At 44.9% G+C, this 27,813-nt stretch overlaps 3 protein-coding genes across 17 annotated transcripts in view; 2 read left to right on the top strand and 1 right to left on the bottom strand.

Moving 5' to 3' along the window:
- The window catches only part of LOC146199551 (uncharacterized), a 153,405-nt gene that overhangs the window by 100,093 nt on the left and 25,499 nt on the right, over positions 1-27,813 (top strand). For 7 of the 15 annotated variants that reach the window (XR_014705094.1, XR_014705092.1, XR_014705093.1 and 4 more), the window contains one exon: positions 25,904-26,073. The exons of 4 other annotated variants lie outside the window; for them this stretch is intronic. Coding sequence is in view for 6 of the 11 variants with exons in the window: in XM_084595061.1 (XP_084451187.1) it covers positions 25,904-25,974 (71 nt within the window). In the remaining 5 variants the exon portion in view is untranslated. Of the gene's footprint in view, positions 1-5,158; positions 5,191-25,903; positions 26,971-27,813 lie in introns of those variants that run through there. 4 more of the 15 variants (XM_084595063.1, XM_084595059.1, XM_084595064.1 and 1 more) reach the window with 3 other exon arrangements.
- LOC146199553 (uncharacterized) lies at positions 8,320-11,320 on the top strand. The gene is made up of 2 exons (XM_084595052.1): positions 8,320-8,447; positions 9,604-11,320. The coding sequence occupies exons 1-2, from the start codon at positions 8,427-8,429 to the stop codon at positions 11,035-11,037; spliced, it is 1,455 nt and encodes a 484-aa protein (XP_084451178.1). The 5' UTR covers positions 8,320-8,426; the 3' UTR covers positions 11,038-11,320.
- Positions 13,786-19,655, bottom strand: LOC146199552 (uncharacterized). Its single transcript, XM_084595051.1, has 3 exons — positions 19,500-19,655; positions 19,344-19,415; positions 13,786-18,652 (listed from the first exon to the last, which is right to left on the bottom strand). Exon 3 carries the CDS (start codon positions 18,630-18,632, stop codon positions 17,538-17,540), a length of 1,095 nt encoding a protein of 364 aa, XP_084451177.1. The 5' UTR covers positions 18,633-18,652; positions 19,344-19,415; positions 19,500-19,655; the 3' UTR covers positions 13,786-17,537.

Below are 27,813 nucleotides of genomic sequence, written 5' to 3'. Positions count from 1 at the left end.
GTTTTAATAATTCCTTCAATGAGGCCCTCAGCTAAACAAGCTGAAGGGCTAGGAACCACGCCACGTATAAATAGTCAGAAGGCTCTCTTACCATGGTTTTTCGCAGTGAATGCAAACACGTCAGGCGCCCAGAGGACCCAGGTCCCAAGCAATAATTACCTTAATCTCAAAGCCAAAAAAGAAAAATGGAACAAAATGTGGATTTGCTGCGTGGTGTGTTCTGGGGGAAAGTATTCTTAGATCGCATTTTAACCTTCGGGAAGTTTTCTCCCAGTGGCCGGTTTTTCAGGGGTCTTTTCTGCCGGGAACATTTTTCCTACACCCGGTACTGACCACAACTCGCAGTAGATACTTGGTAAGCGGCGGAATAGAGATGGTATAATTGAAATGACTCCAATATTTCAGCGAAGAAAAGCGGGAACGATATCCATATTATTCTAAGCTATCCATCCAAAAAATACCTTCATCGTTTCCAGTATTTTGAAGCACCGTTTTAATTTCTTGTTTAACACATACCGACTAGCCCGTATTTGCTGTTTTCTTGATAATATAAATATATATTTGCAGGAAGACTTCAGTTGCAAATGGTACACATTAGCTGTGGTGGAAAGCCAGGCATTTTAATGAAATATCAAGAATAAAGCAAGTAAATTGAAGTGCATCGCGTTCGTGTCAGATACTAGAAAGAAGAGCGATATAAAAGAAGTAATTGAAGAGACCAGGTAATATAACGAGGACACAGACATAGAAGACAGGATGAGCTTAAATCTCTCGTCCTGTCGTCTTCTATGTATGTGTCCTCGTTACATGCGGTAGATATTTTAATTGATCATGACACGTCAACTATACCAGCTTTCTTCGTTGATATGAAATAAACTTCGTTTTTATATACTGAAATTTTAATACACGTATTAAGGTATGCGTTTAATATACTAGAATTGAAGTGGCGTGCTGGAAGCGTTCAAGATGATCAAATTTGTACCAACAACAGCAAAGGGGGTGCTTCGCGCACGCTTTTGCTTTCAGAACAACAGCAATTCTTGTTTCTTAACCGTGCATATTTTATAGAGCAGAAGGGGAGATTTTATTTAAAAGCATACATGGCGAGCATACTTGATCGGTGCGATATTTTCTCAGCATAGTAAGGGCCTTGAGATGCCCGCATTTGATTTCTCTACGGGCAGATAGGGCACACGTTGAGCATCAAACATTTTGTTCCCTTATACACACCATGGCTGATACAAATCACACAAAAAATATCTTTTTTTTTTTTTCTGTTAGCATGGTGTCGTTGTTGACCATTACGTGTACACGCTGACGTCCTTTCATTAGCGTCAGCTGGTACAGTATAGCTCAAAAACAACACCGTGTAAAAAGAAAAAAAAAAAGGAGATTTCTGGTAGTTTATAAAGACATGTCTGTTTACACGGTGTTATTGTTGAGCGCTATTTGTACACGCTGCCGATATTTCAATGGCACCGGGTTACTGACAAGTAGAGATGGGAAGGCTTGAAACAAAGACGAGGAAATTTTGTAAAAATAAACACAGTTTACTTGCTTTTTCCCGGGTCTTAGAAAAAAAAAAAGAAAAACAGAGTATGCTGTCCTTAAAGAAGAATGAAAATCGGTGCTAATTTGTAGATGGCTTCTTTTAAATAAGAAACGATACTGAGGAGGCTGCAGAAGAATAAAATTTGTTTGCTGGTATTTAGTTTTCGATGCACAGTTTAGGCTCACTTGAGACGCTTCGTGACCTACGCGTTTGACCTACTGGAGAAAGTTAGTATGCCGAAATGGTTAATTTTTGTATTTCCTTTTCCGCAGCGTGTCGAAGCGTGAACATATTAAATCATTCTCGTTTTTTTTTTTCTATTTCGAATGAAGTACAAAAACAAACTAGGCAGGTCGTAGTCTCATCGTCGACAAGGTTTCGTTTGGACGCCGATGTTGGTCCGTCAGCGGCGGTGCCTGCCGATCAGCCCATAGACCGCCCCTACAGCGACTGAAATTTATCGCGCGTCCTTGCACCGTTGATGTACGTAACATTATTGTGACGTGACATCACTTATTCACTGATACCCTTCGGATCTTCACACGTCATTAATTATAGTGCTAACGATGGGTTTCAGTTCAGAGAAAGAGCATGGCCGATCGGCAGGAAGTCTCCAGGGCTTGGCCGTGGGGTACGTTACACACAAAGGAAACCCGTAACATGTGCTTATATAGCCTCAAAACTTGGTGTTCCAACCCCTTTAAAAGCATCATCACAAAATTTGAATGAATAGAAAATGAAAAAAAAAAAAAGAACTGCAGCTCAACATGAACATAATAAAACCATCTGGAAAGAAGCAAGTACACAAAAAAAAATCGGCTGTGGCTTATCTCGGCTATGCCAGGATATACGTAGTGAAAGGTAAGGCATAGCTTGGTTAGCCTTGGTTAATCTTGATTGCACGTCAAGGTTAGTGTGATTGGCCGCCTAGGTCTCTTCGGCTCGTCGCCTTCGCCTGTTGTCATTCCAACTCATAAGCCTTGCTTGTCTAAGACTTTCCGAACTCGCCTTCCATGACTCCAAACACTTCGGCGCCGACAAACCAACCGCGAGCCAGCTGGTATCTCCCCTTCCACCTCCTCGGCTGCCCGCCAAACGGAGCGGCGCACGGCTTCTCCTCTGGAGCGTCTCCGCTGCTCTCTTCGCCTTCTTACACTCATTCTTTCTTTGCTGCTGCTATGCACTCTGATGCTATGCACCGCACTGTCGCTCTTCTCCGGTTTCCGCGCATGCGCATTAGTGGCCTGTCTTACACACGACGAAATGCTCTGAGTAAATTGCCAGGCAGCGGTGGTGAGAGCGGTGCATACACGGTGGAAATTGGTTCCACGGCGAAGTCGGTGCATCGCGGTCAATGCAGATTTCGCTACAAAACAGCGCCAGTAACAGAGCATCTTATCATGTCAATGATTTAATAAAAATGGGGTGAGTGTTAAGCACTCTAAGAAACCTTTTAAGGAAATGATTAGAACTTGCAGTTGACGTGTGTGTATTCTATTCCCTAGAACAAACGAAGCAAAACATACACAATAAAAGCCAGCGTATTTTTGGTCACATTGCTTATAGTACTATAGTAAAATGTGGTAAACTTTATTCTAATAAGATTTCACACACGGAAACAGGAGCCATTAACAACAAAGGGTTCCAATATAGCATACAATGCTGACATGTGTGCGATACTTATTTCCTCATGGCTTATTTGGGGGGAAATGTGCTAAAAATCGATCGGAACGTTAACACACGAACAGACTAAACGCAAGAGCAAGAGTAAGCATACATACAAACACAAGCGGGATATACAGAAATGATTCAGATGGATTTGCTAATATGTTTGACGTAAGGAAAAATGCAATAAACATCAAACATCAGAAGATAATTTACAATAAAATAAAAAGCAAATTTAAACGCCAATATAAAACGACCACAAAGTGTCAGCTAGAAGAAAACACAGAAACGTGGTCAGTTCTCATTATCACATGACTGATTGCGAAAAAAGGAAAATTGAGATGTAGATTGAACTGAGCATAAGATTTGACTAGAAAAATCAACTCACAAGTGAAAAATATAGGATGTTAAACGAAATGCGCTAAGGAAAAGGAGACACTGAAACAAATCCAAATCTCTGTTCACCTGACTATTTCGAATCACGGCTGCTTTCCTTTCCGGCGCCGCTCAACAAATTACCTGTTTAAGCTATATGTTATGCCGAATGAACAGGGCTTCTGTACTCTATCTGCCGTGAGGCTATTCTTTCACTTAGTGTGCGCACAACCGAAGTTTGGAAGTTTCTTCTCATATGTTTTAGGGGAGGCAGCCATACATACTCGTATATAGCAGCAATTCTTTTAGAACCATCAAAGGTATCATCATGTCTTTTTATAACTGTATGAAAGCGGCGCAGCGTTTGCACGAGCAGTACGCAGCTGCACGTACAATGTTTGCTGCTTTAATGCAGCTACGTTTTTATTTATAAAAAAATGTATAATTTCACGTTTTTGCAATTGTTATGAAAAAAACGATTTTTTTTTGTTTCTTTCCAGTGTTCACAATTTTCCGAAATTTTGCATACCTACTGACAAGCACAGATAGGCATTTATGCATTTGCTTTTTCAGTTATGCTAATGTCCCTAGCATAACTGAAAAAAAAAAGGCACACAGTCAAAAGTAGGACACAAAAGGGGTGATGAAAAAAAAAAGGAAAAAATGGATCACGTGGTTGTTACGTTAGCTTTCAATTTCGTTGTCCCGAGCGTTATTGCATTCTTTTTGTAAAAGCGCCTTGAAAGCATGACAGAACACACGAAGCAGAAGGATGACAACACGAATTGCGTCAAGTCGATGCGTGCACCTAAGACCATGCTCTGCGCTGTTTATTTTCAGCAAGTAAGGCTTGCGTAAAGTTGGGAGGAGCTTGACCGGAACAGCCTTGACAAGTCTGTTTATGCAACACACTCCACTTTGTTCATTTGCTGCGTATAAGGACGGAAAGCCAAAAAAATGAACAACCGTGAGGAAAACCGCAAACGTGCACTTTATGTATGAAGTCCATCGGTGAGAGCAATTCGCTAAGAAGTGACGTAGCGCGTCCTCGACTTCTCACAAAAAGCAGAAGGCAGTCAGGGAACTATCTATTGGAGACGATTGCTTTCATTGGTCATCTTAGAGTACGAGAGATAAAAGAGACAAACAAAGAAAGGGAGAGAGAGAAAGAAAGAAAGAAAGAAAGAACGAAAGAAAGAAAGAAAGGGAAGGCTAATAGGAGCCGCAGAACTGCGGTAAGTACGAGGGGAGCGGTTGCGTCTTGCCGCGCTAAACAAAGCGAGTGCTCGTGCAACCCCGCATGTTACAATTAAAAGGAAGAATGGTGAAGATGCATTTGCATGTGAGGCACAGGCTTCGCCTTCTTTGAGCGGTGTGAATGTACAGTGTGGAGCAACTTGCATTATAATAGAACTACAGAGTGGTTTCGTGGTTACCAATGGAACGCGCAGGCAACTGCAGAACGCTTCTGAATATTTTCTGCATATAGCTAGCAGAATGCGTGTCAGCACCTCACTGTAATTATCAGAAACCTTTCTTCTGATTTATATTTTTGCTCTTCTGCAGTTATTGTATCCACAGCCTGTGACGTCAACACTGTAAGTATGGTTTCCATTATTAGCAGGCGCGCCGACTGGAGGAGGAACATTCCTTTCTTAAACGCTGAGACAGCGCCACCGGCGAAACCAAGATTGCTTCCGTGTCCTTTGGAATTTGCGCATATTGCTTTACGCCTATTCATTTCTGTTATTTCGAGCGCACCGCAAAAAAAAAAAAAAAAAAAAAGAGATCGACATTGGAGCTGCGAGGACGCTCAGTTTGCGATACATTTGTAGTTGAGTTCAGCAGTGACAAGTGAGCGGGTTGACCAATCTTTTCTTGAGAGGATTAAATGTCGTTATATAATTGTTCCTAGGCTTGATCCTGAAAGGTCTGCAATGTCATGTGGCTGTATTCATTACCTTTACACTATGAAGAGACAAGTCAGACATCTCGCAAAGGAGAGAATGTCCACCGAAACGACTATTTAGTTCGTATTATAAAGCGTGATACGTAAGTGATGCAAATGAGTGATGGATCAAAATGAGAAAATTTCCGTGCACGAAGGGGTATTGGAGATGATAGCGAAAGAAGACGAAAAATTTCTTCCCTGAATTGAAGGATTGAAATAGGGAAGTTGTGTTTTTTTTTATATCTTTTAGGCAGATGGAGCATAATATGCTCCATCCACCTGTGTCACATCCTTAGCCCCACCTGATGCATTGGATAAAGTGTTCGGCTACTGTGCCCGAGGATGCGGCATGGAATCGCGGCCGCTGCGGCAGCTTTCCGGTGGAGGCGGAAAGCCAGGCGCCCGGGTGGTGTGCGATGTCAGAGGACTATACAGACCCCCAGGTGGTAAAAATTTCCAGAGCCCTCAACTACGGTGCCTGTCATAGCCTGTCCCTTTGGGACGTTAGACCTTGCAAAACAAACGAAATCAAACCGCTTTCTGAGGGCACCGCAAAAGTACGTGATGGCTCTATAGTAAACATGTTATGGACTTCTGCGGTGCGCTAAGGAAGTGACATCTCTTCCATAGCGCACAGCCAAAGTTCTTGACATCTTTGGGTGGGTTCCAATGCTCCCTAGTATACGTCTACTACTACTTCTAGAAGGACAGTCGCCATCTTAAAACGCGTTCCAATTCTCATGAAGCCGTCCAAGAAGACACTGCTCCGCCGAAGTCAACAATGATGCAGGCCACGTTGCTATACAACCATGGCGTACACTGAATGGATTGCACTAAGCAAGTCGTGCTCTTTGTGGCCGCCGGAGTATGCATATGCACGAGTGTTTATATATGAGTCGTTTCTTCAGTGCGTGTGTTGGCTAGAGGCTAAGTAAGCTGCATTTATGGGCATGAGTTTTATAGCATGAAAAATCTTGAATCTCCCAAGACGAAAGTACGCGGTTGAGAGATTTTCTGAAGACATAGATGCTGTTGGTCTATTTGCATGATCGGTTTCTAATTTTAGATGAACGTTAATTAAGCGTTAATGTTATCGACAAATCTGTTGCTCTTTCTGCACCTCACGGCTCGTGTACGGCACGCAGATGTTTCTCTTTTTGTGTGGAAGCCGTAGCGAACTAATCCGTTCATTTTAAGTTATTGCCCTACATACAAACTCACCGGAAGATTTTGGGTTATTGAACATTGGGTTTAGACTGGATATATATAATTAAAACTTGTTCCTCTCTTTGGGTTCCTCGTCTAGTGACTGCGGACGACAGATGTCATCGCACGAAGTTTTTCTTTTGCTGTAGTACCGGATGTGACCTTTCGTCCACAACCTTCTCAAGTTTACAGCTTTTTGAAATTTTTCACGTTTACAAAGTGGACGAGCATATCCAAGGAGTATGCAAATTTGAGCATCAGCAATAAAAATTACAAGAACGCTGCAGAATCTGCTCTGGAGAAATGCAAAGGCCTGAATGCTGCTACTGCACAAGGTACATCGCACGCCACTTGTCGAACACAACCAGCATTCCGTTGAACGCGTCAAAGTTTACCGGCGTTCTATAATTGCTCTAGAAAAAAGGAAAAGCTCGGAACGTCTTACTTGTAGAATGTCGCTGACACATCTCACTAGCAATACAGCAACGCTCAGGCCTACGTATTTCTTCTGTGCAGATGCTGCAGTTCTCTAGGATTTTTTTGTTTTAATAATTGGTACTTATATTGCATACTTCTGATCGCTTTCACGCATTTATTTCGTCATTAAGTCAGAAACGCATCATTTTCTGGTTGGCGTGACGTCATATTCTTTGTACGCCGACATTAATTGTACGGCTACTTCTACATTTCGGCTCTAATTAATTAACTATTAATTCTTTTCATATAATTTTTGTTAAGCATTCTCGCACCATCCGCTTTTCACTGCAATCACTCATTTCATCCTAGCTATTATGAGAACGACACAACACTGTTCACATTCCGTGCACACGTTTTGCACGCACAACCCTGCCTAATGCTTTCGCATAGCTGAGTCGACAACATTCTTTTCGCGAGCAGTGTGATGTCCTTCAATACGATATCTCTCATAGCCTGAGTTGCTTTGGGACTTCAAGCCCTGCAAACCAAACCACACCGAATGAAAGCACGCAGTATTATTGCTACAAAAGAAATGGGAACCATTGAAAATGCAGTTTTTACCTGTAGTATCGGAAAGTTTTAAAAAAGCAACATTATAATAGTTATTCAAACTTTGCAATTTATCTTTTATGCCACCAGTTACCATGAGGCGTAAACATGCAGACGCATCCGATTACGGGACGGGAACATATAGACGTTTCCTATTACGTTCTACAAAGACGTCTTCCTAAACATCTCATGGTTTGGAACGCACTCCTTGTGTATTATTTAATTTGGGAAAAAACGTTACTTTCTGTGGTGACTCGAAGTGACTCTGCTTTTTATTCTCCAGAACGTTAAAATCCAGCGGGCATTGCTAGGTTCCGTTCAACCGCACAAATGCTTAAAAAACGTGAGAAGTAGCGTACACATTTGTAGGTGCCATGCCGCAAAGTGATAATTATACGTACCGCTCATCTTTACTTCCTTTTATTTTACCCAATGCTGTTATTTGAACCACCACTGCAGCACATCTACGACTTTCTCAGAATAAGCTATTTGATATGTAAAAAAAATTATAGAAATTCTTGAGCGTGTGAGGGTTTGCAGAAATGGACCATTTCGGAAAGTTGCGCGCGCCCCCTACGCGACCGCCGCAAAGCAGGCTGGGAATTGTGAGCGTGGCTTGCCGGGCAGGATCCGGCGCAGGAGTGGTTCGACATGGACGTCGCGCAAAAGCAGGTAAACAAAACTTTTTTTTGGGATGCTAGCAATGCTTTTGTAGCATGCTTGCGCCGCGCAAGTGATCTTTGCATTGCCGTACAACTTTTTTTGTGGTTTTGCAGCCGACGCTACGAGCGCGAAGCGAGTATTTTCGCACGTGAGCGCTCGTGAAGCGCGCACATGTGCCAGTGTATAGTTTTAGCTATGCTTCAGAAGGCACGAGCGCGATCCTACGGCTAGCAGGCGTGTTTTGCTGGTAAGCGCGCGCTAACAGTGCATTTATTTACTGGTCGCCCGTCGCGAACCTTCAAAGTTTCTGCGGCTGTCCCGGCGGCAGGCGTAGTACGTAGCGTACGCATTCATGTTTGTTGCAACAGTGCGACATAGTCTTGCGAGAATGTACGCGCTATATTTTAGCAAAATACGTCGTTATCGCGCACTGCCCATTCAATCTTTTGGTTATAGCGTGCTATTTAGTCTACGGACGAGTCTGAAACAAGTATATCGTCGAAAGAAACGGACAGCGCATTCGTTCAATGAGTACATCTTGGAAGAAAGTAGTAGTTGAGTTGGTGCTTAGCTTGTGCGAGCGCATTTTCTTACCTATAGTGTTGTTCGAATAGCACGCAGCAAGTGCGAAGCAGAACCAACAAGCACTGTTACATTGTGTGTAGCTGAGCATATTTTTGCGATACAAATAGTAGTTGCTGTCTGTGCCATATTCAACGAGTTTGACGGCTCGTACTATCTCGGTCGCGGTGTCCATTTGTTACTACCGTGGAGTGCAGATAGGCGCAGCCAAAATATGAACGTGCCTCGGTGGCTACAAGTAACGCGAACGCGGTCGAAAAAAACTGCGGCGGATATTTTGCTAACGTGAAAAACATGGACGCGCCAGTACCTTGTACTTGGGCGGCCTCGGAGTTTTAGTTAGCTGGTGGTTTACCGAGGCCGTCCTTGTGCAACATTCTTCACGACCGCGCGTAGTAAATGAAATGGGTTCAGCGTTGCTTTTCAAGCATGCTTGCCACAAGTAACCAAGACACAATGAATGAATACTTTATTTCAAGATCGCATTGGTGATGCCATGATCAGCTGTGTATGCTTCCATGCTCTGTTTATATGTGGAGTGCCGAAGAAAACATTTTGACACTTGCTTATACCCATGTTGCAGGTACCACTGCAAGCCATTCATAATGCACTTCCTCTCCAAGCAAGGCTACCGAAAGGGCCATGGACAAAACAATTAAAAGACGTTCCAGATGGGTTCTCAGAGCAAGGAATCTTGGCACATCAGAATTCACGTGGTGCTCAGAAGCATACTGTAAGCGGATACAGGATGTTCAAAGCAGAGAAGGTGCACAATGTTCTTATTTGCAAGGCTGACAGATCCACTTTTCTTAAAGCAACAGTGGAGGCATCATTCTCTTTGGCAAAATTATATAACACTGCTGCTGTGCTCTCGTCAAATGGAACTGTGGACGAAGGAACCTGCAACTGCCGGGCTGGAGCTGCAGGTGTTTGTAAACATGTAGTAGCAATTCTATGGTTTGTATTAGACCTGAAGCGCTCTGGGGCAGCCTACGTGCAAGACACACAGTCATGTACAGACAAACCCAGAGCATGGGGTACTGGGGCAAAGAAGGCCAACGTGCACACACGCGAGTTCTCAAAACTGCGTTTTGTGAAACATATGCCAATGAAAGCTGGCAGGTATGCAACTCAAGAAACCACAGTTTCTCTGACAGTAACAGAAGACCATATTAAGAGAATGTATCAGACACAGAAAAATATTCCAAACGCCATGCTATGCAAGACGCTGGAGGACAACCACTTTCTGCCCGTACAAGTGAAAAGAACACGTCAGGAGGAGGCTCTCAGCCAGATGCCAATCAGGTTGCCGGTGCAAGCCCTGTGGGTTGAGCATGTGCCAGCTGGGTACACGTTCGGCTCCTGTGAGCTTACTTTAGAAGACTCATGGGCCCTTGAGCAAGCGACTAGGATGCAGAGCGGCTCTACAACATGGAGCTTCGAGAGATCCAAGCGCCTGACTGCTTCACACTTTGGAGATGTGGTGTCACGGAAGAAGCCAGCTGATGAGAAGTTTTTTAAGAGGTTGTTCGGGTCTAGCCAGATGCAGACCAAATACATGGCTGATGGTTTAAGGAATGAAGATGCAGCCGTGCAGCGTTACATAGACAAGAAAAAGGTCCCAGTTAGGATTTACTGTTGTGGGTTGTGCGTCAACCCTGGTGTCCCTGTTCTTGGTGCAACGCCTGACCGTGTTGTAGAGCAGGGAGGAGATTTTGGTCTCCTTGAAGTTAAGACCCTCTCAGCTGCCAAGGAACGGGGTGAGGAATTAGAAAATGCTGTGAATACGGCACCCTACCTGAAGAATGGAGTTCTTAAACCAACGCACAAGTACTTTTACCAGGTCCAGGGGCAAATGGCTTTGACTGGACTCTCCTGGTGTGATTTTGTGGTTGATAATGGCACAGACTGCACTCTTCAGAGGATCACTTTTGACAGCTCGCTTTGGATTTCCAAAATGCTGCCACGTCTCCTGGAATGTCACAAGAACTACCAAGAGCACTGTGCTTGTGTGTGAATTTCAATGACTTATTTATGTTACATTGGTCTGCAGGACAAAGATGCTCGGACTCGTAACATGCTTTGGCATGTGTTCATACTTATGTATATTTGTTTCTTAAATATCTTGTATTGCATTTTTTTCCATGAAGAAAGTGTTTTTCTGCGTAATATCGTTATGGCGATGTGCACGTTGTGCCACAACCCATTTAAATGTGTGTGCCACTAATCTGTGTGTAAAAAGTAAATGTCAAGCACCACACGTCTTGCTGCCTTGTCCTCCAAGTTCCTGTCTCTACATTTGTCGGTTACCTTCCTTGTGATTTTTCCCTTGTCCTTTGCCTGAATTTTTTTTTTTGAACCAACTTTTTTTCTCGTGTTGCTTGTCGATAAGAAAGTCGTGCTCTCTTGGCAGACAGAGGAAAGGTATTTTTTGGATTCCTTGTCCACTGTCGTTTCCTGCCACTTGATTTTCCCACCTCCATTTGCTAACCTAACCTAACTATGAAGGAGCATTTTCACATTTCAAATGTGTTTTGAATACCAGAGCATCACTCCTCATCGATAATTTTGTAATAAAAAGAAAGCGCTTAGGTTTAGCCAATAGGAGCAGTGCGACCTTTAAAGTTGAAAGTCAGGTTTGATGAAGGAGAAACACTGTGCAGCCTGATGAGGTTAAGGTTTGTGTTCATCTGTTTTGTCTTGGTATCAATGCTCATTAAGTCTGTTGGTCTGTCGGGTAAACTCCTAAGAAAAGAATGTAGCCACTGCGTAGCAACATCACGCACCTTCCTTACAGTCGTTGTAGCTTCTCCATCTGTTTTGCCAAGGTTTCATGCGACATCTGGAATTTAATTCATTTTCACTGCACGCAATTTTCTCTTGTAGCTTGACAGTTTGGTAATTGTTTTATCAACCTCACTTGTAAGGGTAAGGAGAAGCTGAACTCAGCATTGTCTGAAATGCCTTCAAGTAGTAGTGAGTTAAATTCTAAATGCTCTATTTTTTACTTCATCCAGTCATCACATTGTGAAAGCTGATTTGGTTCGACACACATCATTGCTATGTTTTGAGTCGAGCCTACGTTTTTCTGGTTTAACATCCTGTAGGCAACGAGGGACATGGGGATGGAGGGCTCCCAAACAGCTTTGACCATCGTGGATTTTTAATGTGCACATTATATTTTGCCTCCACCAAAATGGGACTTTCATGTCTGTGATTTCATCCCATGACATTGGGTCAAGCAGCCAAATTCCATAGTCGCAGAGCCATCGTGGTGGATGCTTAACTCTTTGCGGACGGAGATGACATTCCTTGGTGGTCTCGTGTCATGCCTAATAAAGACAAAACGGCAACTTCTAATGAACAGATCGGCCACTTTGATTCGGAAGATGTGGGGTCCTTCTGCTGAAGACAGATCAATTGATTTGGTACACAGGCGCTTTGATACATCTTGATCAAGGCAAGGTGCAGAAATGCTTGTATGTAAAAAGTTTTGTGCATGATAATAGGCATCACATGGTTTCATCTGGTCTGGAGCCCTTGACAACTGTGTGCCCATAGCGGAAGTATGGAATGTAAAAATCGTTTCTCACTTTGTGTGCTGCTGTGTCTAAAGAAAGGAGGACTGAGATTTGGACTGCTGAACCATGTTTACACTGACCCTGTGCTTCCTTTACCTTTTTTTTTGTTACTTTCTATTGGCGGCATCCTTCTCCCCTTGTACTGAAAACCTAAATAGAAAGAAGGGAAAGCTGTCGAGGCTTTGGATTTAACGTCTAGAAATGCGAGTGTCAAAACCACTGCCAAACAATGTGCCCCTCTACTGTGGAGGTAGACGCATCTTGTCTGTCTGCGTTTTGGTGCGAGTCGTCCTATGCTTCATTTGTTTTGGTGTCCCCGACGCTTTTTTTCTTGTCATTTGTACGAGCTAGAATTCATGAGTGTGACTCTGTATAGGTTCTGCTACCTGATCCTATGAAGTTCATGTGCCTGCATGTTAAATCCTTCCTGCTACACTTTCTGGATGTCAGGACACACGCACTGATTGATGTGTTGCTGTCTAGCAGGTTCGCGTGTGGTTAATTTGGGCAAACTACCGACTTGATGATAGTCATTTATATTTGAAATATGATGTTTAATTCTGTTCACACCATGTTTTCTCATGGTTACTTTCATCTTCTATATAAAATCAAAGAAGAATTTGCAAATGCGGCGGTTAGTTGCTAGTTGGCATACACAGGTTCAGTATGTCTACTTGCTGTGTAGCTGTGATTGAGAGTTGTGTGCAAGTTCTTGCTTGTGTACTGCAATCATTGCTGTGCAAGCGAAATCTGTGAACATTTTGATTTTGTGTCTGGCGTAGTATTTGTACTTTTTAGGATGACTTGTTGCCGTAAGAAAGGTAATTCTTGTGCAAGGTTTTACTATGTACTTGCAAGCTGATGTATATGCTTCGATGCAAAATGAGTGTATTGAGATCATTAATTTAACAGTTTGTTTTTGCTTCATCATTATTGCTCATTTGGAACCAGCACTTCATTCGATGCAAAATGAGTGTATTGAGATCATTAATTTAACAGTTTGTTTTTGCTTCATCATTATTGCTCATTTGGAACCAGCACTTCAGAAACATATGAAAGTCCTTCTTTCTTCCTTGCAGAAATACGTTCTTTGGGAGGTGCACAGTTTATATGCTCATATTGGTTGCTTGGCTTTCTTCATTTCTGCACTTAAGGCGTCAAGACAGTCTTGCGTACTTCTTCTTTTTTGTTATTGTATTTTGTAAGACTGCCACATTACATACTATATATTCTTGATTCAAAGCAACATTTTGTTTTTTAAACGTAATAGGTAGGAAAAAAACTCCCATGTGCGCATAAAAGTAGCCAAATTACAAGCGAGTGCTCGGTAGGTGCTGCATCTAAAATTTTACATTCAAAATGGAAGCAGTATCCTGGAAGATGCATGCACTCTTGTTCTCCAAACTGTCATTTAGCTGTGCATCCTCTTCTGTGATTAATGGACTCCACTACACTTTTGAACCAATTTCATTGACCCACCATCTAATTGTAGGGAATTCAAAGCACCAAAAAGAATGATCATGGCATAACCCAATAACCTCTCAAACCAAACCAGAGCTCAGCACCGTAGTGAGGCTAGTAGGAAAGCCTAACTACTAATTGTTAAGAACACAAATACCTCTTGCATAATGTCACGCATTGCAATGTTTTGTTCATTTTTTCACACCAACGGAGTTGCTTGAGATTTTGATAATTGAAGTTATTTATTTCGTTACACTTATGTTTGAACAAGACTGTATTAAAAAAATTTTTCTGCAACGTGCTTATACATAGAGATGCATTGCTTAGCATGCTTTTGTGTTATGCTCTTAAAATATATTGGCACAAGATGTTTAAGTGAGCTGTGCAATACAAGAGCCTTTCTTTGTAAGAAAGCCTTTTATTTATTTATTTATTTATTTATTTATTTATTTATTTATTTATTTATTTATTTATTTATTCATATACCCTCAGGGCCCGAAGGCATTAAAGAGGGGAGTGGGAAAGATACATTGGTACAGGGTACAGTGCAGCATAAAGCATCATAGGAGAAACAATAACACGGCGAAAAGTGATAAAAAAAAAAAGGATTGGCGGAAAAAAAAACAGAAAAGCAGGTGAGACAAAAAAAAATCATTTCCGACAGTCAACAATGTCACCGAAAACGAACAAAAACATTTGACTACCATTTATAAATATAGATTACATACGGCAGTCTTAAAAGAATTTGGGTCCGTAATATCAGCAATGTGCCTAGGAAGGTGGTTCCAACTGACAGAAGTGTTTGGAACGAAAGAACAAGAGGTGTGTTTAGTACGACATGACGGAACACCTACTTTGTGAAAATGATCAATGCGACCTGAAACATATGTGGGGGTAGTTAGTAGCCGGCTCTTAAGGGCAGGATTGTGGTAATAGATTTTGTGAAATAGACATAAGCGGGAAATATTTCTGCGTAGTGAAAGCGGTGGCAATGATAATGTTGTTTTCATAACGGTAACACTGGAGTTACGGTTATAGTTGGAAAGTATAAAACGTGACGCGCGGTTTTGAACAGATTCGATTTCAGATTCTAGAGATGCAAGGCCAGGGGACGAACAAGGGTTTTATAAAGAAGCAGTTTTATTGAACTAAAAGAAAGGTTAAGGTTTCGGCGCAGGTACCCCAACATGCGGTTAGCATTGTTAGTAATAGATTCCACATGCAGATTCCAAGAAAGATTAGAAGTTATGTGCACACCAAGGTATCTATACGAAGACACAGTTTCAAGAGGAGTATTATTGAGGTTGTAATTAGCTACTTCATTGTTACGACGAGAAATACGCATATGTTTGCACTTGTTAATGTTAAGCTTCATGTGCCATAATTTACACCACTCTGAAACTTGGTTAATATCAGACTGAAGAACAGAAATGTCAGAGTCACTGTTAATTTCACGGTAAATTACACAATCGTCAGCAAAGAGACACACAGAAGAAGCAATGGTGTTAGGCAAATCATTAATATAAATTAGAAAAAGTAGGGGCCCTGGTACGGAGCCCTGGGGAATGCCTGCGCCCACTGGAGAGGAACGAGAGTTCCATTTATTTGCTGTCACGTATTGAGAACGGTTAGTGAGGAAAGACTCAAGCCACGAAACGATGCTAGGGTCGAGTTTGAGGTTACTTAATTTGAAAAGTAGTAATTGGTGAGAAACTTTATCGAAAGCTTTGGAGAAATCGAGGAATATACAGCCTGCTATGGAACCCCGGTCAAGAATGAAATGAAGGTCTTGTGACAAGCATAGAAGCTGAGTCTCGCATGAGAATGTTTTACGAAACCCGTGGTGGGAATGACTGAAGAACGAATTTGATTCAAGAAAATTGGCGAGATGAGAGCAGATGACATGTTCCATGATCTTACATGGGATGCTAGTAAGTGAAATGGGTCGGTAGTTATTAGGAGAATGTTTGTCCCCAGACTTGTGCAGGGGAACCACCTTGCCCACCTTCCAGTCACTAGGAACACAGCTACAGTCACAAGCACATGGGCAGCTACATACTTCACATTGGTCTCTGTAAGGAAACCGCAATGAAAGTTGCAAGCAAAATCTTTGCAAAGTGACAAGTGTGTTGTCCGTATTGTAGATACTCTTGCACTCGGTACGACTTGTAACATATGTGAAGTGAACCAATGAAGGCTTATGCTTTACAGTAAATCAATGTGCCGTCATAGACAGTGCCTAAGGTGCAGATTCAGCATACTTAATCTCTGCTCTGAGGGGTTAATGCACAAGTTTCGAGTAGCACTGAGCTCGCACTTCTTTGACGACAAGCTCAAATCTGTCGCATCTCGGGTATTGTAGCTGATATAAGTTCTTTCTGAAGGATTCCATGCAAGACATTACATGAGAGTTGGTAATAAAGCTTTCAAATTTCAGTGCCATGAAATACTCGCATACATGTACAAATTTTTTACATATACAGTACACATATATACAATACATATCACTTTTTTTTAAAATGAGTACATCACTAACACATGTAAAAATGACAAAGTGAAATTCACTTTACAGATTTCATTCCAAAAAGTTAGGAAAGACAATCTGTCGTAGAAAAGACAATGGCTGCAAACACCAACTTTCCATCTTGTCTGTGTAGATCAGCAATGAGACTGGTGATTTCGTTTCCAGTCATGACTTGGATATAGTACTGCCACAATCTATGCTCAAATCATTTGCACAACACCGACAGAGAAATAAGGCGTTGCAGCTCTATATAGCCTGTACATTGACTTCAGATTTACTTCAGCAGAGAAAGAAAGGCTCCTCTAGTCTGCTGTACATGAAATAGTGTAATTCAGTGCAAGTTCGATTCCTTGCACTGCAGCAGGGATTCTCAAACTGCATTTTGGGGAACTCTAGGGGTTCTTGGAACAGTTCCTAGAATCCCCAAGCACCTATGTTCATGCATGTCTTCATCCACTTTAGCCAGTTATTTTGGGACTAATGCTGTAGCTGCTTACAGCTATCTCACTATACAGTCAGTCATAACAGAATTTAAGTACTTGTTCATGTGCTGCGCAGCTTGCATACCCCTTTTACATATGTCGGCCAGCACCTTTTCAAGCCTCAGCCGCAGCGGTCGAATTTCGATGGAGGCAAAATTTTAGAGGCCAGTGTACAGTGCGATGTCAGTGCACGTTAAAGAACCTCAGGTGATCGAAATTTCCTGAGCCCTTCACTACGGCGTCTCTCATAGCCTGAGTCGCTTTCGGACGTTAATCCCCCATAAAACAAATATTTTCAAGACAGGCTCCGTAACCAAAGCTGGCCAGAACACAAATGAAACATGTTAGAAGCCGACTGCATTTTAGCGAAATGATTTGGTCTTCAAATGAGAAGGCTAAAGAGTTTGAGCACCCCTGCATTACAGTAGATCATGCATAACATACAAAACATTAAAAACACTACCATCGCTCATCGGTTTAGAATGGGCTCATGCATGAAATTATTGAGATAACAACAAATTTTCCATATCTTGTTCAGCTTCTCTGCCATAACATTAGGAAAGACAGCACGGAGTATTCTGAAGTTTTTAACTTCCCTGATGACACGCTCAACATGAATTCGCAAACTCGCTATCTGCCGTGTTGCTATCTCATCTGCCAGTGACAACTGCGAGCGGCCATTCAACATAGGTGGCATGTTTAATTCGACTCCAAGCTGACGGAGGTCATCTTCAATGAGGAATCCTCTATCCGCCATTACGCTGTCCCCTTCCTCGAGCAACTCATAGAGGCCACTGTGTCTCGTGATTTCTCGATCGGAAAGTCTCCCAGGTGCAAGATTTGACACGAAAGAAACGAAGCCGTTTGGAGTGATGCCAATGAGTCCTTTTGCAGTGTTGTGTCCTTTGTACGAGCTGAAAGTGTCGCTTTGCGTACTGTAATCAGACGGGTTCTCGATAAAAATTTCTGTGCAGTCCAGTACAATGCGTGTCGATGGGTACAATTCTTTAAAATTGTCTGGCATGAACATGTCCACTGTGTTACGGGATGGCCACATTGGTATCTGGATTAACATTTCAAACAAAAAATTTACCCAAAATGTGAACATAGCACTCACGGTTGACACAGACACTTTCAGGCGATATGCCAAATCCTGCTCCAGTAACCCAACCCGGAGCCTGCAAAGCACTGCAATGACCTGTTCTTTCATTTTCAGTGCTGGTGGCCTGCCAGCACCTGTTTTCAGTGTCTGGTACATGCCTTCAACATGTTCCAGAAACGCATCAAATTTTTCAAAGGAGTTAAACCCTGTATAAAACACTAGTCGCTTTTGATCTGAAACAAAACCGTGAACTTTTGAGACAAGGTTTTTTGTTTTTAGCTTCTCTTTAAGCGCCTCAACTTTCACATGGTGCAACTGAGCCTCCAGATCCTCAACCGTTTTCTGGAGCACAGATTTCTCTTTTCGAAGCAAGTTATTTTCATGCTCCAGTTTTCCACATACTTCGAGAAGGTGGTTGACTTTCCTTAGTGCGGCAGCAGATGCTGTGTCTGGAGGCCCCATGGAGTATGAATGCTCGGCACCTAGAAAATAAAAACTGTTTATTGATTTGCGAACAGTTAGGCCGTGCTTTAATACAGATTTCAGGGCTTGAAATAGTCACTTCAGCCCACAATGTGTGTTCTGAACCCTTGCTCTCAGCTTACACTGATATACAGACAACAAAGAACTAGGATGACAAAGCCATAGAGCCCAACTCTCTTTCACTCCACTGATCCACCTGTGCAAGCAGCTTACCAACCAGCATGGAACCATAGGTTTCATGCACCCAGCACATCAGCCAAATCTACACTGTATATGCATTTGGATAGCCTGACTTTTGTGTCATTTTTCCAAGCTGTGGTGAAGGGAATAATGTCGCGGTGAAAGAAATGAAATGGGTAAGTTTCACAATGCGTGCACTGGTGGAAGAGGTACCGCGTTTATCAGAAAACTCGCTGAAGTAATAACACATGCACGGTACAAATCACTGATGACATGTCACAGAATACATGAGGTTATGCAACTCATAACATGTAGACTTCCCATGGCTAGCTGCAAAAGCTTGCGAAAAACTGGCTTCGCGGGAAAAAAGTTTGGTCCATTTATTAATATACCGGTCGCCACAGCACCCGTGGACCTCACAATGAGTGGGCGCGATAGGGGTCCGTTAAATGCGAAAAATAAGTTTTCATAGTGGAATGGAGAAAGTGAGAATTTTGAACCATCACTAACCTGTTTCCGTGCGAGACGAAGCCGGTGCACCGAAGGTCAGCTGGGTGGGCTCCTGGGAAACTACGTCGCTCTCTGCGTACAAACGCTTTGATGAAAATGCGAACACACAAAATCGAAGCCTCAGAAAAAAGATGGCACAGTTAAAGCGTCTCTTACGTTGATCGCATTGGGGCACGTCAACTACGTAGCCGATCTCCAACTCGTTCAGGACGAGCACAGGGCTGGCAGAGGCAGTTTGGGAGCTCGTCTTCTTGCGTTTCGCGACTGGAAGAGATTTGGCAGTAATGATAATATGCGATAACCGCCTGAATATATATATTGTAATAGGGCGTTTATTGAAGCTCAGATGGAGAGCTGTGAGGACAGGACCTTGCAACGGCGAGCCCAGCGTACTTCGTCTTCGTCGCACAACGCACAGGTGCATGTCGATGGCGATGACTATCACAGTACATTTTCCCCCCGGGTAAAAAAAGGAGCCATCCTGGCGACTTATGGCGCGGAAAGGACAGCGGGGTCATAGAATGGCTTCAATCGGTTCACGTGAACTGTTTCACGACCACGGCGACGCAAGTCCGCAGAGGGCGTGACGGGCTCAACTACGTAGTTGACTGCAGATGTTTGCTGGAGGACCCTATATGGCCCGTGGTAGCGAGCAAGAAACTTCTTTGAAAGGCCAGGGGTTGTGGAGGGCACCCAGAGCCACACCAGTGTGTCCGGGAGATATGGCGAAGATTCGCCGGTATCACGGAGGTATTTTTGTTGCCACTGATTTTCTGTTGTGAGAGAGCGGGCGAGCTGACGGCATTCTTCTGCGTACGTGACGGCATCGGATAGCGGGGAAGATTCGGAAACGTCAGGGCGGTAGGGAAAAAGTGTGTCCATAGTACAGGGTGGCTCGCGCCCGTAAAGGAGAAAGAATGGAGAGAATCCAGTAGTGGCCTGTGTCGCGGTGTTATATGCGTAAGTAACAAACGGTAGAACTTGGTCCCAATTGGAATGGTCGGTGTTCACGTACATAGCCAGCATGTCACCGAGAGTGCGGTTAAAACGTTCTGTCAGTCCATTCGTCTGAGGGTGGTACGAGGTAGCGGTGCGGTGTATGATGCGGCATTCTTTCAGGAGAGCCTCAAGAGCGTCTGATAAGAAAACGCGTCCGCGGTCACTGAGCAGTTCGCGAGGGGCACCATGGCGAAGAACCAGGTTTTTCAGAATAAAGGCAGCCACGTCGCGTGCGGAAGCAGAGGGCAATGATGATGTCTCAGTGTAGCGGGTTAGATGATCCACTGCCACGATAATCCAGCGGTTGCCAGCTGAAGTTGTAGGAAGGGGACCGTATAGATCTATGCCGACACGATCAAACGGACGGGCAGGACAGGGCAACGGCTGCAACGAAGCAGAGGACTGGAGAGGAGTTTTTCGGCGTTGGCAAGACTGGCAGGAGCGGACAAAATGGCGGACAAAGCGGTACATTCCACGCCAGAAGAAGCGTAGACGCAAGCGCGTGTAGGTTTTCAACACTCCGCCGTGGGCGCACTGGGGATCAGTATGGAAAGCAGCACAAATTTCGGCGCGGAGATGACGGGGGATGACTAAAAGCCACTTCCTTCCGTCGTGAAGATAATTGCGGCGATAGAGCAGCCCGTCACGAATTGAAAAATGGTGAGCTTGGCGGGCAAGCGCCCGAGACAGACGACCTGGAGAGTGACTTGAAAGAAAGTCCAGAAGTGTAGATATCCACGTGTCGCGCCGCTGTTCCGTGGCCATGTCAATAGTGGCAAGCGAAGACAAATCGTAGGCGCAGATCTCATCAGGCAACGAAGAGGGAGGCAGCGGTGAGCGCGAAAGAGCGTCCGCGTCAGTATGCTTGAGGCCTGAGCGATATATGACACGAATGTCATACTCTTGGAGGCGAAGAGCCCAGCGAGCAAGGCGGCCGGACGGGTCCTTGAGGGACGCCAGCCAGCACAGAGCGTGATGATCAGTGACCACATAAAATGGTCGGCCATAGACATACGGACGGAATTTGCCGATGGCCCAAATAATGGCCAAGCATTCTCTTTCCGTAACAGAATAATTGGACTCTGCCTTGGTCAAGGTGCGGCTTGCGTACGCCACCACATAGTCTCGGATACCAGGTTTGCGTTGGGTGAGAACGGCGCCTATCCCAATACCGCTAGCGTCAGTGTGAATCTCAGTTGGCGCATTCGGGTCGAAGTGGCGGAGGATGGGAGGCGAAACCAAAAGACGGCGTAAAGTGTTGAAGGCGTCATCACAAGCAGGTGTCCATGCGGAGAGGTCGGAGCTACCGGAGAGGAGCTGGATGAGAGGAGCAATAATAGAGGCGAAATTTAAGATGAAGCGGCGAAAGTAGGAGCATAGGCCAATGAAACTTCGTAGCTGCTTCAGTGATTTTGGGCGTGGGAATTCGGCAACTGCACGAAGTTTGGTGGGATCGGGAAGAATGCCATCCTTAGAAACGACATGACCTAGAATTGTTAGTCGGCGAGCAGCAAAGCGGCACTTCTTCAGATTCAGTTGGAGGCCGGCGGTAGCGAGACAAGTGAGAACGTCCTTCAGTCGGAGCAGGTGGGATTGAAAATCGGTAGAAAAGACTACGATATCATCGAGATAGCAAAGACAGGTTCGCCACTTGAATCCACGAAGCACAGTGTCCATGAGGCGTTCAAATGTGGCCGGGGCGTTGCAAAGCCCAAAGGGCATGACGTTGAATTCATATAATCCATCTGGTGTGATGAAGGCAGTTTTAGAGCGGTCAGCGTCAGCCATTGGCACCTGCCAGTAGCCAGATCGTAAATCCAACGAGGAGAAAAACTCGGCGCCCTGCAAGCAGTCTAGTGCGTCATCGATGCGTGGCAGAGGATAGACGTCCTTGCGCGTGATCTTGTTGAGCCGGCGGTAGTCGACACAAAACCGGAAGGAGCCATCTTTCTTAGGTACCAACACAACTGGAGACGCCCAGGGACTGTGGGATGGCCGAATGACACCCCGACGGAGCATGTCGTCCACATGATCAGCAATTACTTGGCGCTCCGAAGCCGACACGCGATAGGGGCGCTGGCGCAAAGGTGCAGTTTTACCGGTGTCGATGGTGTGCTCTACGACAGACGTGCGGCCCAAGTCAGTTTGAGGAAAGTCGAATGAAGAAGCGAAGTTCTGCAAGAGGGCGACAAGTTGATCACGTTGCGCAAGTGGAAGATCAGCATCAATAGCATGTTGGAAAACGTCGGAGGGCGTCGAAGCGGTCGCAACATCGCAAGAGCACAGACTAACGTCGAAGGAGGGGGTTGAGTCAGCAAGAGTGGTGATATGACTGGGATCAAGCTCTTCAAGACGTCCAATGCATTCGCCACGGAGCAGGACTGCTGGGCAAGAAAATGGGTTCGAGGCGTAAAGTGCACTCTTGCCGTCTTGAATTTCGAGAACAGCGAACGGAAAAAGGAGGCAGGGATGACGGGAGGTGGCTTCGGAAGGTGTAAAAATCGCAGTCAAAGGAGTTACCCACTCACAAGACAGTGGTACGAGGGCAGCAGAGAACGGAGGAATGTCGGTGTCATGGGCGACGAGAAGTTTTGCAGTGCGGGGAGGGGTATCACAGAAGGGGGCATCACAGAGGGGGGCGAAGGCAATTTGTGCACGAGCACAGTCAATAACGGCTTGATGAGTCGATAGAAAATCGTATCCGAGGATGATATCATGCGAGCAGTTCGGCAGAACAATAAACTTGATGGGGTACAAGACGTCTTGAATGAGCACACGGGCTGTGCAAGATGCGGAGGGGTGAATGTGCTGTGATGAGGCGGTGCGGAGCGAAAAGTCGGAAATCGGAGTGGTCACTTTGCGAATTCGACGGCAGAGCGCTTCACTGATGACGGAGACGGCTGCACCGGTATCGACGAGAGCGAGAACTGTGGCGCCTTCTACAGAAACTTTGATAACATTAGCGGGACGGCATGGAGGACTTGAGGAATTCGAAACAAGCGCAGTTCTTGCCCCCGGAACTGCGACTGTTAGTTTCCCTCAACGGTGCTGGTAGAACGTCGCAGCATTGGAGAAAGCGATCGGCGCCGAGGAGAATGTGATCGACGAGTGGTATAGGTTTGGCGATCTTGTGGGACAAATTGAGAACCGGGCGGAATCATTTGCGAGCGTGAGTCGGTATCGTACGGGTAAAATCGAATGTCAGGCTGTGAAGGTTGGAGGCGCTGGCGACAAAGGCGCGCAACATGGCCCGGCCGACCGCAGGCATAGCAAATCGGAAGGTTGTCCGTAGTACGCCAAGGTTTCATAGGATGTGGGCGGAACCTTGAGGGTGGGGCTTGAAACGAAGGCTCAGCATGCGGCGGTGAACGGTAGGCAGGGACCTGCACATAGGAGCCAGTTCAGGAACGAGGCGGCCCGAGTCTTGAAAATGGGGAAGGAGTGAGATTTGACGTGCGACCTCTTCACGAATAAAATCTTTGATCTTTTGATTCAGCGGGCTCCCTTCAGAAGTTGGCGAACCACCCAGGGCTAATGCGGATACGCCTTCGTCGCACACACTGGAGCGGCGCCTAGAAGCGCGCCGCTTGCGGAGCTCGTCGTAGCTCTGGCAAAGCTTCACGAGTTCACTAACGCTGGTGGGATCTTTCGCTACCAGCATCTGGAAGGCGTCCTCAGAAATGCCCTCGAGGATGTAGCGGATTTTGTTTGCTTCCGGCATGGCCGGGTCGACTCGTTTGCAGAGATCAACGACGTCTTCTATGTAGCTGGTAAAGGTCTCATCAGCGCGCTGAACACGATCGTGTAAACGTTGTTCGGCACGAAGCTTACGCACTGCCGGGCGGCCGAACACTTCCGCGAAATTCTTTTTAAATGTCGACCAAGATGACAGGTCAGCCTCATGGTTGCGAAACCAGAGGTTCGCCACGTCCGTCAGATAGAATATGACGTTACTGAGCTTGTATGAGTCATCCCACTTGTTGTAGGTGCTTACTCTTTCATAGGATGACAGCCAGTCGTCGACATCTTGATCGGCCGTGCCGCTGAACAGGCAAGGGTCACGCTGGCGCACGACGCCAGCACACATGATCGTGGGTGGAACGGCCGGCAGCGTCGAAGTGTCTTGCATGGCGGTCGTAGAGGGTAGTGTACGGCTTCGCAGTTCCAGTTTGGGTGGGATCGTTTCCGGCACCTCCGCCAATTGTAATAGGGCGTTTATTGAAGCTCAGATGGAGAGCTGTGAGGACAGGACCTTGCAACGGCGAGCCCAGCGTACTTCGTCTTCGTCGCACAACGCACAGGTGCATGTCGATGGCGATGACTATCACAGTACAATATTTACCGGTATTAAAGGAAGGAGATAGTTGACTGATGACTTTATGAGGGAAAATTGTCGGCAACCGGTCCATATAGCCACGGCGTCCACTTGCGTTGAAGTGAGCTCCGCAGATCCGGTGGTGCTTAGAAGGTTGCCACAAAGAGAAGCGACCAGCACTTCCCTGGCGGTTGATTCTTCTCACCCACTCCTTTTTTTCTTTTTCATTTGCAGGGAACGCGTGAAATGAAACGTTCTTGTCTTTCAGCGTGTTGTTGTCGCAGCCAGGCACACAACAAGTCTGACCGCCGCCTCGGCACTTCGACGACATCGCGCGCAGTAGTGGCAGCGGCCACTAAGTAACCCACAGGCACGTAACACTTTATATAACGCACCTGCAACCGCCCACCACCAAAAAATACACGAAATCTTAAAGCAATCGAAGCACGTACACACACACACCGCAGCTATGCGAACGCAGGAGGCAGGAAAGACGGGCGGTCGGTCGGCGTTCGCTCACTTTTCCCATAATGCGTCGCGCGCCCGCTAGGTTTTTTCGCGGCGCTGCGATTTCCGAAATGGTGCATTGGGAGTGCTAAACATGCTCCCAAAATGCGATGAATCAACGCAACGGAACTTATATTAGCAAAAGTATTTGCTTAATGATGTTTAAAGAGGCTTAGTCTAAAAGAAACTGAGTCAATAACTGGTGCCGTAGTAGAAGCCTCCGAAAAATTTGCCCACCTTCCGGGTGTTAAGGTGTATTTACATTCCACTGGGTACGGGCGCCTTGCTGTTCATATACATTGAAAACATTCCGCCACAGCTGGATCAGACCCGCCTGTCGGGATTAGCAGTCTCGAGTTTCCTAAACACTGAGCGGCCACAGCGGAGCTACACGAAAAAACAAAAAAAAAAACAAGAAACGAGGGCAGCCTAGCCAGCAAGCGCAAAGTCGTCATCATTAAGAGAAACAAAACTGCCCACTAAATTATTGATGATGTTAATTCTGCTGCGATACGGCGCAGCGTATTGCAGCCAGAATGACGCCGCCAGCCGCTCTGTAGAACCGACTGGAGGGAAAGTACTAAGAACAAAGCCAGCAGCCCGCAGTCACGCGCAGGTGTTTGTTTACCTAGAACCCTTCGTTTCGCGGCACTAACGAGCCACTTTTGAGCATTACCGGCATCGCCTTTCCTGCCACTCTCTGAGGAGCTATGTACTGCTCTCTTTGTGTGTTTTCTAGAGGCCTGCCAAGAGCACTACGCGACGCCGTTGACTACTCGCCAGGCAATACGACTTATTATACATCGTTAGCGTCCTCAACGACCCCGCTCCATCGGAAAGCTTTGTGCAGTTCTTTTATACGTCCCCGGAGAGCAAGACGAACCTCCATGGGTACTACGCATTAGAGTGGTATTGCCGCATTTTCTTTGATGTTTGTTTAGTTGACACTTTCTTTCCGTGCTGATAAAAAAACAGAAAGCTTGAAAGAAAGGGAGAAGTAAGGTTCGTCTAATCTAAATTGAAAAAGTTCGTACGCTATCTCAGTTTTGTGTACCTCTTCAGAAACAGGCGCTAAGACAACTTATTAAGCAAAGTAATTTAGTGCGCCGAGCAAAGTTACAACTTTTTTTCCTTTGCAAACTCTGCTCCACTCTTTAAATGCACATGGCTATTAAGACATACTTTAAAATTTATTTTCTTTGCCTGCCTGTATTCAGATATATTCTGCAAATAACTGCTTGCTGGATGGCCCACTAGCTACAAATCAATTTATCACAAAAAATTAAAAACACCTAGAGCCAAGCGCACTAAACTACAATCCCCAATGCTTTCCTTGGCAACACCGACTGTTGGCTTCTTTCATTCATGTAATATAAGGAGCACCCTCATTTCCCCTTCATTTATCTGCTTGTAGCTTACGGGGGTCTCGGTTCTGGCAGTCTTGAATCCATAGGTAGCGTAAGAGGGTCCTAGCACAGCTTTCGCCCTCGCTGTTGGTCACGTTCTACGTGATGCTGGCGGTAACACAGGACGTTCCACGTCCACCGCTATAGTTGAGGGTGGCGCTGGTGAAGACTCTCAAGGTTCGTATACAGGCAACATTAATACCAAAGAAAGTAGCAGGTGGGACAGCGGCCGATGTAGCGCAGCTGGAAGAGCACCGGACGTGATATTCGGAGGTCGTCGGTTCGGTTCCCACCATCGGCACGTTGTTTTTCCTTCTACTTTGTGTTTAATTATATTTCCCCTAAACAGATTACATTACTCATTTATGTGATTACCGAAGTAAAAATAAAAAAGACCAAGTACAATCCCCAATGCTTTCCTTGGCCTCGCCGACTGTTGGCTTCTTTCGTCCATGTATTATAACGAGCACCCTCATTTCACTTTCACACACACACACACACACACACACACACACACATATATATATATATATATATATATATATATATATATATATATATATATATATATATATATATATATATATATATACCACACCCCTTTCAGCAATAAAATAAGCATTTAAAGTACGCATTTTGTGGTTGTATTTTCAATGTCCTCATAAGTAGGGTACACTGTTCTTTTATTCAAATAGGTGTTTTCTGAATAAATATTCGTGAAAGTACGATTCCGCACACTAAGAATCCCGCGGAAAAGCAGTGTTGATTATCGCAGTGAATGCGACAGGCGGCCACGTTTCTTAATGATGAACAGAAAGAACCATCTGAAGAAACTCGAGCAGGTAAACGGCCATTACAGAGAGGAGGCAATTATACCCGGACATCTATTTATCGGTTACTTGAACACATTGCGCGAGAAAAATATACGCGAGGTGAATCTAACATTTCCAACCATATATTTTTGAGAACTGGAGGAGCGGCCTGATGCTATTTATTATGTTGCTCAGGAAGGGGGGGAGGAGGAGGAGAAGGAAGATGAGGAAGAAAGGCAGGGAGGTTAACCCGTAAAAGTAACCGGTTTGCTACCCTGAAGTGGGGGAAAGGCATTTAGATGGACGCCCACTGACTGCTTTTAATATTTTAGGTCCCTGGCCACGGCGATCGTCTGCGGTGAAGGCCTCCCACGCACTGCTCCGCTTTATGAAAAGCATAGGCCTAATCGAAAGACTATAAATTTGCTGTT

This window comes from Amblyomma maculatum, chromosome 2 (genome assembly GCF_055883805.1).
Source record: "Amblyomma maculatum isolate TAMU_Amacu chromosome 2, ASM5588380v1, whole genome shotgun sequence".
NCBI lineage: Eukaryota > Metazoa > Arthropoda > Arachnida > Ixodida > Ixodidae > Amblyomma > Amblyomma maculatum.
Note: the sequence above shows the minus strand (reverse complement) of the source record. Positions and strands in the feature narration are given on the sequence as shown.